Here is a 14,388-nt window from a genome sequence, read left to right as displayed (position 1 = left end):
AATACAGAGCACTCCAAAAAGCTGAAGTAGTTTTTATTTAAAAACTAAGCGGCAACGTACAGTGCATGGGAACCAAAAGTCTGAAGACACCCACAGTTATGCTATTATTCATCATTATTCATATTTCCGCAGTATGTTTTAGTTAACAGCCCAGATATTTGGATATTGAGCCATAGGAACACACTGAATGAAACACAGTGTGACAACAAATAGAGAAACACTTAGCTTATGGTGGATGAACAAGATATCTACGCAGCTTCCCATTTCATACACGAGTGTCGGATATGTGTTAAAACAATGTATTCTTAAATTACATGGCATTATTCCTTCATAAATAATGAACACAACCAGAACTTGGTTTTGCCCTCAGACTTTTGATCCCCACTGTCTCTTTGCTTTGATCTACTTGTGAAATTTAAGCAACCGTGCACTAAATCTGTATATTGATTGGGTAGCCTACACAGCTGGTGTGATGAGGTGTGCAAGATTAGATGGGCTTTTTCCCCAAACTTCGGTTGACACTGCATACGGTATTATAGATGCCATCTTGTGCATTGTGGAGGTCAGATTATTTTTCAGAAAGTTGTATCGAGTGTTGTCAGTGACCGCATTTAAATGCATTTGATTTGGGGGATTCATGTTACAGTAATGCTCTAGATCTTTCCGTGGCACAGCACCATGGCTGATTATAAGCAAAAATTCTGAACACTACATAATTATAGCCAAATGATAGCAAAACTAAAAGGCACTAATCCTGTTACTCCGAGAAAACTAAGAGCATTACCCACCACCTCTTTCCCCTTTCCTCCCCCTAATATCCCATATACCCCATCCCCGCCCAGTTTCTCTGACCCTCTCAAACAACCTCTACCCATCTAGATTATATAATTTACAAAACATCAGCACATGCTCGACCGTTTCGTCCACTAAGCACTCATCACATAACCCTGTTTCATGTCTAACAATCAATTTCAGTGATGAAATTAGTCCTGTATGCCCAAACCATAACCTACTCCACAAAACCTCTCTCCTACAGTTCCAGCAGTAATACAGAGGAAATCAGGAAGGGGCGGCGGGGCGAGGTGACATATTTTCTCGGGAGCATTAAGCAATGTGCGGACATCATCTTATCATGCGATGTATCCTCGCTCCAGAACCTGCAGAGACCTTTCTCAAGTCAATTCGCACCTGGGCCATTTTCTAGAGCCGGGTTTGAAATTTCACTTATCTACTTAACCTTAAACGACCTTTACTTTAAACCTTTTGAAACCAAACACATTAGTGCCAAATGCACGCGTGTAGCTTACTCACCCAACAGGACGCAAAAACTTTCCCAGCCGGAAATAAGATGTGCATGAGACATCTGATTAAAAACTATTAGTAATAGTATTACGTGAAAATTCCATAATTTAAACTCTCTCCAGTAAATCAGACATCTTTTCTCCGCTGGCTAGCTTCGCATGTCTGGCTAAAGTTAACTTCGATACGCAGTTCTTCATACTATTAGACTGCTGATGCCCATCCCTGCCCAATCTAACTAAAAGGAATTATCTGCCTATTTCAATGAAAACTCTGAAAAAATCACCTTTATAGCTAATTTTTTTAGCGTTCAAAGTTTCCGGTATCTTTGCCATTGCGCATAAAAAAATACTGCTTTCCTATTCGCCATTTTGAAGGCTTGGTATTTCCAGGAGAAGGGTCTGCCTGCAGGCAGGGGACTTGTCAGGCCAAACTGAAATTTGGGAGGGGGGAAGAAAGCCCCTGTCATGCCAAATGTCCTCCCCCCTATCCACTTCAGGGGTTACGTTTCCGGTTACGTGTTACTTTTTGCCGTTTACGTTGCGCCGCTTGTACTGATCTACAGTCTATGGTCTGATCTCTCTGTCAAAACGTGAATGGTAACTTTTGTTTGTATTTGCCATAGACTGTAACAAAAATATTTTATTAGCTAGCAAGAAATAACGTTCGCTAGCTAGCCATCGCAATCTCTCTCTCTATACTATAGCGAGATTCACAGATCACCAGCTAGCTCGCAAGAGAAATGGATAGCTTGCTAGCTAGCTAGGAATGGAAGCTATTTCTGTTGTAAGACTAAGAGAAGCTCTTCCAGCTAGCTTGCTAGTTAACTATATAGGGGTGTCTCGCTGGCTATCTATATATGTTTCTTGCTAGATGCAGACTTGCTAGACTTGCATGCAGCACAGTCTGTTTACAAGCCGCTGTCGTAGAAGAATAAGTAATCCCCTAACATGTTAAGCATAGTCTACAAGCCATCGAAACAGAAATTATTCGTCATTACAACCTAGTACATGCAGTACTACTAGTTTTGTTTGATGACAGAGGTGACATTAAATATGCCACTGTAATGTGTTTTCCAAGAATGATTTCGGTCCTGGAGGACCGTCTGCGTCGTGGTTTTTGTTCCAACCAGTATTAGTTTTAGTATTCTAACAGGTCTGAACTACACTGGTTCACTCTAGTACTTGAGTACGGTGAAATCTTTAGCATACACTTGTTTCTTCGGCTGGAGCTGGTGCGTATGCATATCAGATAAAGACTGAGATGATGAAATAATTAAGAGCAGAAGCTGGGCGCAACCATGAAATGTGTCGGCACTGCACCCCTTAATATAACAGGCACTCCATCAGACGCATACGTAATGTAGGCTACAACGTTGTACGAAAACAAACTGTAAATAAATAAAAACTGACGGACTGTTACTCTGTTTTATATATATTTTTTGTAATGAAATTTTATCATGCTGTTCATAACAACCTTAAAGGCAAAAATCATGCTTTCCTTAATGGACTGAAGCGGTAAGGGTAACAACCTATCAATGCATTTTTCTCGTTATTTGTTCCTTGTCGCAAGCGTGCTCACTTTTTTTTTTTAAACTTCAGGCACTCGTTACTGTTGCACTCGATCATTTCCCACTACCGCGCATGAGATATATTGGTCCATTTGATACGTTAACCCTCCTGTTATGTTGCGGGTCAAATTGACCCTTTTTAAAGTTTGAAAATCTAGGAAAAATACTTAAAATTATTTTTTCAGTATGAAACTTCTTCTACTGGCCTTAATTAGTGTAATCAACATTTTAAATGAAAATGGTTCATTTCATGTATTTGCAAACCCCCCCTGTATGGGGATTGACCCGGGAACATTTTTGCTGTACCTAAAAAATGAACAGAACAGGAGGGTTAATGTTTTTAAGGAAAACACCGTGGTTCCTTACTTTATTCAGTTTTCCATGATTTTCAAAAACTTTGACTGCTCCATTACTTTAGCCAATATTTTCCGTGAAAAATACCCAGCCATAGTTATGATTAATTGTACGTCCAAAATGCAAACACCATCGCTAGTATGTAGCCTACTGAAATCAGACATCCCTCTGTAATGACACTGTATTCAGCCTTGTATGGGAAAAGTAATTAAGGTCCTTATATTTCTTGCACTTCATCCAGTCTGATTGCATCAGTGTGTGATATGAGTCTCACCTCTGGGAACAACACCTCTAGAATGAACAGTATATGATTCCTGATGGCAACTGGAGAGGATATACTGTTCAGGACAGTCTCGAGGTACTTGAACAACCTGTCCTGCTGGGCGTCATTGTCAAGGTACACTGGGACTTTGTTAGGCGACTTCCCTTGGAAACCCATCAGCCACTTGGAGGGTTCCTTGTCACTGATGATTGCCTGTGTTTGCAGAAAAAAAGGAACACAGTGACATGCCCATACCTCACAGTATATTTTCTGCACCATTGTTTCCCCACATACCAGTAGTCGTTCCTCGGTCCCGCGCTCCTTGACAATGAAGTCAACCAGTGCCTGCTCGGTGGCTGTCCGCCCAGCGATGGCCTGGATATGTGCTGGGACCTCCATGGTAGTTCCCTTGCCCACCCGGTACACCAGCTGAAGAATGCTCTGTAACAGACAACTTGCCTCATCTGTCCAGAAAGCAAACCTCTGGCTGTGGCTTTAATGAATATGATGAAAAATGTTAGCACATTTTCCAGTCTCTGTAAATATTAAAGAAAAGCAATCAATCATGTATTTCTTGTAGCTGTCATACCCGTCTATCCAAAAGCGCTCCATAAGAAGGACACACCACCACCGCCGGATTGACTGCATGTCCAGCTACAGCAGATACAGCAAAAAGGATTACACTAGTTTCACATGGTAACATATTTTTGTCATTTTGATTCTGTAGATGTTCAAATACTGACCATACTGAAGTGGAATGGAACATCCATACACATGCAGCAGGCATACTGAAAAAAAAAATATATATATATATAGTGGCAAACAAGCCTGCCACAGGCCACCAAAGTGGCTTTCCAAGGGGCCCTCCAGCACAGAGACACAGGGAGATGATGATGTTCAAACAGACCATGTTTATTTACGAGGGCGGCAACATTGTCACCTTGTGCATTGGTAATGGTAACAAACTTGGAACCTCTTTAGCGTGGCTGATGGTCTCCATGGTAACAGGGACATAAAATACATAAAAACAGAGCAGGTTTATTTTAAGTCTAGGAAATGACTTCAGCAACCCATGCGAGAGCAACGTGCGTGTCGTTTTATCATCAGGAAGTTGACTCCCTCTCTTCAGAACAGTTTGTACAATCGACTGAGACGGAAAAGGATATCCGCTTTGAGGTGGAACACAGCAACAAATCTGTATGTGGCACAGACTGTGTACAGGCCCCATGCCACAGGATCTTTCTCGATGGCCACCTTCACAGCTGGCAGGTTCCTTCACAGGTTTGAGATGTTTGCTTTTGTGAAAGCAATCTCATGTCCTTCACATCCTAATGAAAAACAGCAAGGCTATCAAGTGGCTCTTACAAGTCCTTTTCTTTAAATGGGTAGACTTACAGTCACTTTGAGGCAGTCCACTGCAAGCGAAGTAGTAGCTGCATGGGGCATCGCTGCACGATTAGCACAGCTTACAAATGCAGATCTAGAGGTCTGCACATAGGGCACCTCGTCTGCAGCATCTCTGGAGACCAGTGCCAGCCGGTGGGCAGCACAGACACTAGATAAGGCCATGTGTTGGGCAGCTGCTTGGCAACTCCATTCTGCCACCCTGTTCAAATACTTGAAATTATGGTGCCCCCTTAATGGTTTAAATAACATGTTACTTAGAATATCAGAGAAAAGTTATATTGTATTTAAAATAATTTAACTTAAAACACACTTTTTTAAAACGAATGGGTTGAAGACTACCCGTCGTCACTGAAATGCCGTCAGTGCCCAAACCGAACACACGGTCACCTGCGTTACCTTCTTGTTTCCACCACTCCTCGCACAGCCTCAGCAATGGTGTCGACCTTCCCGTCTTAAATAATAATAAATAAATCAATAACCAATCACACGGGAAATAAATATTTATTTTTGATTCAAATATACCGTACTTTCAGATTAGAGAAATAAGCAGATCCCAGCAGCTTGCCAACCGAACAGAGTATTTGGATCGATGGGCTACTTACTTATCTCCATTTGTGAAAAATATTGGCACATTATTAGCCAATTAATTTTGCAATGAATCGGTGGTGTAATGCACAGGAAAAATAATGAAGATATTGCTGGCTAATTTAATTTAGCCTCTGATGGCTTTGTTCCACATTTTGACATTTTCAATAAATGAATCAGAAATGTCAGTTGAACTTTTATCTTTTATTGACTTTCAGACAATACTAAATGAATTGTATGCTTTCACAGAGTAAAACAAACTTAATTCATCCATAAAAAAAAAAGTTAGCTCTGAATCAGCGAGGTAGGCCAACCAAAACAGTTAATTAATTATTCAAAATTTCGGTTGCAATGTCCATGTACTTTACAAAACAGTTCAGTTTGCATGTGTTTCTCCGTGTTTGATATTTCGTTAAATCCCGTTTCATTCAGTTCATAATTGCAATACAGTATTTCTCCCCCCCCCCAGAGTCAGTTCATTGCAGTCCACAATTCAACAACAAAATACATTTTCCTTTTCAAACACAGTTTAGCTGTTAGAAAAAAAAGATCAAAAACCAAAGTAACAGGGCTTCAGAGCGGAGCGTTCCACACCGGCCGCTCGCTCAACAAACACCACTCAATTAGCGAAATAACCCGTAAAAATCAAAGAAACCAACAAAGAAAAAATAATTAAATCAGCACTTATCGTCCCGTCCCGTCAGTCAGTCGTAGGCGTTCAGTCCGAACCCAGGCTGTACCCTGCGCAGTTTGGGAGTTTTGGATTTTGCTTAGAGTTTGTAGATAATGTCTTGTCGACCAGGTGGGATTAATCCGTATTAGAGTCCGGCTCTCCCGTAGCGATCACGGTAGGATTAATTTTCTTGTACTTCGAAATGACTCTTTTCTTATCCGACTAATTACACACAGCTTTTCTCGCTTTTATTTTTCTCAGCTCCCGGGGTTTAACTTTCCGCTTGCAGATTCAAACTCTCTCGCAGCCGCCATTCAAAAAACTCTCCCACTGACGCCGTTGTCCCCGCAATTATTGACGTGGAAAAGGGGGCAGTGCTGTTGCACACCTCACGCACCCACGGACACCTGACCTGTCCTGTCAACACAGGGCAGTCACAACACACATACTCTCTCATACGCACCCACACACACACAGGCACCTACACACTAACTTGATGATGGTGGTGGACAGCGCTGTCTAACAATTCGGTATATATAATGTACAATGAAGTGACGAGTCAGATGTTACAGTATTAGGATTATAGTTCATAAGTGAAACACTCTCTCAACAAGGTTGCTGGGTACCGCTACACAGAAACTCACTATGAACTAATAACTAATAAACTAATTTTACGCACGTAGCCTATGATTAGTGTGAGACAGACAACAATCAGTTACACTCGACTCATTTATTTATTTATTTATTTAGGATCCCCATTAGTTATTACCTCAGTAACAACTATTCTTCCTGGGGTCCACACAAAAGACAAGACAAGACATTCAAACATCACATTATAGACAATCCACATTATCAACAAAACAAAATGAAATAAAAAATAAGAGAAAATAAGTAGTTCTCTCACATTCATAATGTCACCTCAACAATAAATGGTTAAAGCAAATAATACAGTTAGTAGGCTAGGTATATATAAGTACTGTATATATAACTGCCCAATACTACTAGTGCATAGTGAAGCCTTACCTCGGTTAACACCACAAATATAATCAGCCTTCACATACAGAACATCATATGTAGCAGTACTGTACCAGCAGTACTGTACCCACCATTAACCTTCTGTCAATTTGTTTTAACCAATCATCTGTTAATTGTGTTAAAGTTGTACATGTTGAGTAACCCACCTTATATGCATGTTGGAATTCAGAGTTGATACTGTTTTCCGAGAAGTAATGCTGAATCTGTTTAAATTCAATACCCTCCATAAGTTTGCTTAAAGCAGGCAAAACACTAATAGGCCGACTACTTGGTCCAGTAAATGACTCCTTGCTATTTTTTGGTAGAGGAGTAACCTTTGCTATTTCCCACATTTGTGGATAAACACCTTCATTCAGACATAAATTAAAAATATGACACAGTATCCCACTGTATCTTATTCATGTCTTCAACAAATGCATTTTCACAAAATGTTTTATAAATTCTTTTGTATATCACTTTGGGCCCAGCTTTAGGAACCTTTGTTTTCCTTGCCACTGCAATGTTATGATCACTGAAGCCTACTGGTACAGATACAATCTTTGAACATATATCCACAGAATTAGTGAAAAAATGATCTATACAAGTTGAAGAGGACATTCCTGAACACCTGATATTAACTTTTGTTGGTAAATTCACATACACTAGCTACATCACTTTTTTTCAGTGTACATGTATTGGAGAACCAGTCAATGTTAAGGTTTCCAACAAAATATACTTCCCTGTCAGTATCAGTGACTGTCTGTAGCATTGTGCATATGTCCTCAAGGTACTGTATATTAGAGCTAGGTCGTCTATAGCAACAGCCCACTAATATGGGTTTAAGATGAGGTAGATGAACCTGTAGCCACAACACTTCCACACCTGGTGCACTTCGGTCCTTTCTTATTTTGACCGGTAAATGATCTTGAATGTAAAAGGCTACACCTCCTCCATGCTTATTTCGGTCATGTCTGAATATGTTATACCCTTGTATTGCCACCTCTGTGTCTTCTAAATGTAAATGTGTCTCAGAAATGGCAGTAATACGTAAAATATTTTCCAACAGCACACAACTCAGATCTTGCACCTTGTTTTTTAGACTACAAATATTCAGATGGGCAATTCTTAGTCCTTTCTTTGGTAGCTTAATAGACATTTAGTGGCTTATGGCACAGTTTCAATGACAACCTAATAATACACAGTCATTTGATTTCCATTAAAACTAGGATGACCCATCAGTGTTTCTCTTTGATCTCACAATGAGCCGGTCATAGCTGATTATGGCATAATTACCCTTCACTCTGGCTTCTCTCATCGCAGGCAAAAGTTCAGCTCTTTTCTTCCTCAGCCGTTCGGAAAAGTCCTCATTTATGTACACCGAGGTGTTTTTTATGTGTGCTCTTGCCTTTTCCATAATGAGTTCCTTATCCTTAAAACGCAGAAGCTTCACTACGATGCCTCGGGGTCTTTCAGCGTCTCGTCTGAATTGATAGGGTAAATAGCTTCAGTTACGTTCCTTTGACTTTTGCGATTCAACATCGTTCATTGTTCACTTTGTTCACCACTTTGTTCACGTTGTTCACCACGTTGTTCACTTTCTTCACCACTTTCTTCACCACTTTCTTCACCACTTTCTTCACCACTTTCTTCACCACGTTCTTCACCACGTTCTTCACCACGTTCTTCACCACGTAGTTCACGTAGTTCATGTTGTTCACGTTGTCCACGTTGTCCACGTTGTTCTGTTCTGGCTGCATGGAAACAATCTAAATTTCGAGAGTTTTCTGTGTTTTTTATGAAGAACCACCAGACTGCAAAGGCACTGCCAGCCAGAACCAGCACTCCCACCACTATCCCAGCCCTTGCTCCAGCAGAGCGTCCTGCAGAGAACATGGAGACAGAGGGACTCATTAGGGGCGACATAGCTCAGGAGGTAAGACTGATTGTCTGGCAGTCGGAGGGTTGCCGGTTCAAACCCCGCCCTGGGCGTGTCAAAGTGTCCTTGAGCAAGACATCTAAGGAAAGGAAAAGTACATCCCGTTGGAATTGCTGAGATACCGGTTTGAGGGCCAGAGTCACCATTAGGATCACCTGTATCAAGCGCAGCACAGAGGTCAAGACAAAATCAAGAAAGGGGACAGGGGGGTAGTTTTTGCATATTTGCATAATTCTGTTATGGGGCTGGGGGGGGCTATAGTGACATTCTTCTACTCTCAGGTAAGCCACTGCCATTTCCTAGGACATTTTCTGTGCCTAAATCCTGTCTTATAGCAGCAAACCAGCTTAAAGGCACCAGAGAATTTTCTCCAGCTTTATTTTATAGACAGAAAACCAAGTACAGTAATTTGTGGCCAGATAGAGGTGAAAACCTGCACTAAAGGCTGCAACAGGCCATTTTTATACTTTCTGGAGTAAAGCAGTCCACAGGCCGATACATTTCAGTAAATTCCGTGGCGTTATGAAAATATACACATTTTATGCAAATTCCATAAAAACTGTAGACTAAAAGAGAATCAGTCTTATTTTCAATAATTGTAAGGCCTTAGTACACTGATAGTCTACAATCATTGTTTGATAAATGTTTTATTTAGCAAATTTGTGGAAAGACAGAAAAATTGACAAAGCTAGGCTACGTCTTAGAAACCATAGCCTAAGATTGCAGAAGCCTAAAACCTATACTTTTGTGTCTCTTATGTGTATTGTGCTCAAGGGGACAATAAAACATGAGGCATTGTGAAAAAATAATTTTTATTTTATATTAATATTATTATTATTATTTCCATTATTTTCCCAATGGATTGCAGCAGCCATAACTCAGAGGAATAACAGAGTGGACCAGTAAGATGCTGAGCCCTGCATCTGCACAAACACAAAGAGCTGAAGAGGAGGACCATACCTGAGACTTCCAGAGAGACTGAGCCGATGGTCCTGTTGGTCTCAGGATCGGTCACCTTGTAGACTCCGGCATCCTCCCGTGTCACACTCCTCAGCAAAAGGGTGTGGTTCTGGGCCAGAAGCTCACATCTCTGAGCACAACGCTCCCCATACCTAGCTGAGCCTTTATTTGCATCGAGCATCATCACTTCATCTGAACCAAGGGCACTGAATGTTACCCTCACTGGGTCTGCGGTATAGAGCGGTATGGAGAGCAAACCACCGGCCTTCACTGTGAGGTTCTGGGGTGGGTGGCCTGTAAGGGCAGGGAATTCATTTACATATTTACATTTTACATTTACATGCATATTTACAGGGGATATGAACACATTATCAACAGCAGTCAGCTTGATCATGTAAAAAGGTAAAAATGATACAGGGCAAATTATAGCATCCAAAAATTACTGGTGTCACCTTTCATCAAATCTGCGGTATATCAAGCAATACTTCTGTAAATTATGAAACATTGTTACACTTGCCCTGATTAAAATTACCACATGAAAAAATAAATAATACACACCAGACACACTTATACACCTGAGCTGCTCGGCTGCCCTACAGAACTGAAGATCTAAAGTGAATTTTACCTGTCACAACCAGACTGGCAGAATCTGGATTCCCCCTCTCTTTCGGACTGTTGTAGAAGCACTGGTAGTCGCCTTCATCTGAAAACCGTGCCTGTCTGATGGTTAAAGACATGTTTCCATAGAGGGCTTGTTCTGGGGAAACTGAAGCTCTGTTCTCGAACCTGGGCCCATATGTGGTGGTGTTCTGAAGGAGCTGGTAAACGTTCTCTCCACCTCTCTTCCAGAGGAAATCCAGATCAACAACACGTGCTTGTATATTAATTTTCCCAAAACAAGGAAGACTGGCGGACATTCCCATCGCTACGGAAACATTTGATGGGACTGAGAGAGAGACAGAAAAAGAGAGGGAAAGAGAGAAACAGGCAGACAGAGATTTACAAAGTATTCCTGGCATACATGAATTAACAGCTCGATCATTTTGCTTGGGGTAGGTGAAGGTCCTGATGCAGCATATGCCATCTACCGCATACCACCCAAGGCTTGTGGGTTTTATACAGACTGGAATCATCCTGTCCCCCCAAAAACAATCGTAAGAATAATGACAATAATATCTTTGTCAAAAAACAGCTTTTAGGGCTATCAAATCCACAAGCACTAAAAACATTCACTCAATCTGTCGGGAAAAAGGCAACATGCACTGACCTCTAATTTCTAGTTTCACATCTGAAAGAATGGTCTTATTCTTGTACTGGCATTTGTAGATACCGAGGTCACTGTACACCACAGGACCGAGGAGGAGGCTGTAGTTTCCCGGCTCTTTTAAGTGGAAGGATTTCACCCGTCCCTTGAAGCCATTTCCAGGGGAAAATGATCCGGTGACGAGTACAGCCACATCCAGCCAGTCAGGATACTCATGCTGCTTAAAGCGCCACATCACATCCCTGCTGGGGTCTCCATGGCAGCGGAGAGTGAGGGAATGGCCGATGTTCACAAACATGGGGTCAGAGTAGACTGGAGATGCTGCCAGCAGGGCTAGGGGAGGGAAGTTGGATGTTCAGTCAGCATTAAAAGGGAGAAATATCACATATCACAGGGCTGGGCTTTTCATGCATAAGAGGGAAATATCACAGGGCTGGGCTTTTCATGCATAAGAGAGAAATCTCACAGGACTGGGCCATTCACGCATAAGAATGAATAATTTATAGTTCAAATCATTTAAATCTAAATTGTTGTCCACCAATATGGCAGTGACGCATGAAGTTTTTATTTATTTATTTATTTTTATTTTTATACACACACACGCAAGCATATACAATGCTGTAAAAAAAGTGTTTGCCCCCTTCCTGATTTCTTTTATTATTGAATATTTGTCACACTGAATGGTTTCAGATTATTAGACAAAATGTAATATTAAACAAAGAAACTAAGAGTAAACACAAAACACATAATAATATATATATATATATATATATATATATTTCATTCATTTAATAAAAAAAGTTATCAAACACCCATATCACCCATGTGAAACAGTAATTGCCCCCTAAGTTACTTAATCAAGAATTTAACCAAATTTAATTGATAATTAGATTCAACGGACTGAACACAGCCAGGCTTAATTGCACCCAGCCCTTTTGAATCTAAACCTCACTGATATAGAACCTTACCATCAGAGTGAAGTTGTCAGAAAGTTTCTACAAGCACATTATGCCATAATCAAAGGAAATTCCAAAAGAGGTTAGAAAAAAGGTTGTTGAAATACAGTCTGGTAAGCCACTATCACCAAATGGGGAACACTTGGAACAGTGGTGAATCTTCCCATGAGTGGCCGGTCTGCCAAAATTTCTCCAAGGAAAACTCATCCAGGACGTCACAAAAGATCCCAGAAGAACATCCAAAGAACTCGCCTCAGCTTTGGTCAGTGTTCACGCCTCCACAACAAGAAAGAGACTCAGTAAAAATGGAATTCATGGGAAAGTAGCAAGGTGGAAACCAATGCTAACCAAGAGAAATATCAATGCTCATCTCATATTTGCAAAGAAAAGAACCTGCATGGACCCCAGGCCTTTTGGGATAATGTTCTACGGACAGATGAGTCAAATTGGAACTTTTTGGATGACACGGGTCCCATTATATCTGGGGTAAAGCAAATAGTTTTTTTTTTTTTTTAAGGTAGAGCTCGAAGGTGAAACTCACTTTCCCCATCAAATTCACTCCCGCTCGGCACAATGACAGAACTTCGTATAACTAGTCAAGTTAGGCTACTCGGCTAAATGCTACCTATTGCTAATAACATTAGGCCTCCTACAAAATACGGTATGAATAAACAGACAAGCTGGGCAACTTATACGTTACTACTAACACTGTAAATAGATTTATGTGGGTGAGGGAAACAAAGTGTTTTTTCTAGTGGTAGGCTATGTGCGTACATCAAGTCAATTCGCACCTTGGCCATTTTCTAGAACCGGTTTTGAAATTTCACTTATCTACTTAACCTTAAACGACCTTTACTTTAATCCTTTTGAAACCATTTCATTCACTTCAACACTTTCATTTTCATTAGTGCCAAATGCACGCGTGTAGCTTACTCACCCAACAGGACGCAAAAACTTGCACATCTTATTTCCGGCTGGGAATGAGACATCTGATTTAAAACTATTAGTAATAGTATTACGTGAAAATTCCCTCATTTAAACTCTCTCCAGTAAATCAGACGTCTTTTCTCCGTGGCCAGCTCGCATGTCTGGCTAAAGTTAACTTCGATACGCAGTTCTTCATGCTATTAGACTGCTGATGCCTATCCGTGCCCGATATAACTAAAAGGAATTGAAAACTCCGTTATAGCTAATTTTTTAGCGTTCAAAGTTTTCGGTAGCTTTGTTATTGCGAATCAAAAATGCACAGTTTTCCTATTCACCATTTTGAAGGCGTGGTAGGCTATTTCCCGGAGAAGGGTCTGCCTGGCAGGCAGGCAGGGGACTTGTCAGAAATTTGGGAGGGGGAAGAAATTTGGCATGATAGGGGGAATGTCCAAATTTCTTCCCCCTCCCAAAACCACTTGCAGGGGTTACGTTTCCGGTAACGTGTTACTTTTTGCCGTTGCGTTGCGCCGCTTGTACGGATCTACAGTTTATGGTCTGATCTCTCTGTCACTCTCTGGTAACTTTTGTTTGTATTTGCCATAGACTGTTACAAAAATATTTTATAAGCTAGCAAAAAATAACGTTCGTTAGCTAGCCATCGCAATCTCTCGCTCTATACTATAGCGAGATTCACAGATCACCAGCTAGCTCGCAAGAGAAATGGATAGCTTGCTAGTTAGCTGGCGAGACAGTTTGAGATCGCTAGCTAGCTGGCTAGCTAGGAATGGAAGCTATTTCTATTATAAGACTAATATAATCTCTTCCAGCTAGCTTTCTAGTTAACTATATCGGGGTGTCTCGCTGGCTATCTATATATGTTTCTTGCTAGATCGCATGCAGCACAGTGTTTACAAGCCATAGCATGTATAAACTTGTGTATGTTCAACCGCTGTCGTAGAAGAATAAGTAATCCCCTAACATGTTAAGCATAGTCTACAAGCCATCGAAACAGAAATTATTCATTACAGCCTAGTACATGCAGTACTACTAGTTTTGTTTGATGACAGAGGTGACATTAAATATGCCACTGTAATGTGTTTTCCAAGAATGATTCCGGTCCTGGAGGACCGTCTGCCTCGTGGGTTTTGTTCCAACCAGTTATTAGTTTTAGTATTCTGACA

The 14,388-nt window shown here is 40.9% G+C and overlaps 1 protein-coding gene across 8 annotated transcripts in view; it reads right to left on the bottom strand.

Annotated features, from left to right (window-relative positions):
• LOC118218854 overlaps positions 1-13,563 on the bottom strand; it is a 184,163-nt gene extending 170,600 nt beyond the window's left edge. For 3 of the 8 annotated variants that reach the window (XM_035401590.1, XM_035401594.1, XM_035401597.1), the window contains exons 1-4: positions 13,218-13,557; positions 11,328-11,657; positions 10,686-11,006; positions 10,061-10,354 (exon numbers count right to left, since the gene is read on the bottom strand). In XM_035401590.1, the coding sequence (XP_035257481.1) occupies positions 10,061-10,354; positions 10,686-11,006; positions 11,328-11,657; positions 13,218-13,269 (997 nt within the window). In that variant the 5' untranslated portion in view covers positions 13,270-13,557. Of the gene's footprint in view, positions 1-10,060; positions 10,355-10,685; positions 11,007-11,327; positions 11,658-13,217 lie in introns of all 8 variants that reach the window. The other 5 variants (XM_035401589.1, XM_035401596.1, XM_035401593.1 and 2 more) reach the window with 4 other exon arrangements.
• Between the last annotated feature and the right edge of the window lie 825 nt (positions 13,564-14,388).

The sequence above is a fragment of the Anguilla anguilla genome, chromosome 19 (assembly GCF_013347855.1).
Source record: "Anguilla anguilla isolate fAngAng1 chromosome 19, fAngAng1.pri, whole genome shotgun sequence".
Classification (NCBI taxonomy): Eukaryota; Metazoa; Chordata; class Actinopteri; order Anguilliformes; family Anguillidae; genus Anguilla; species Anguilla anguilla.
This window is presented reverse-complemented; position numbering and strand designations above follow the sequence as displayed.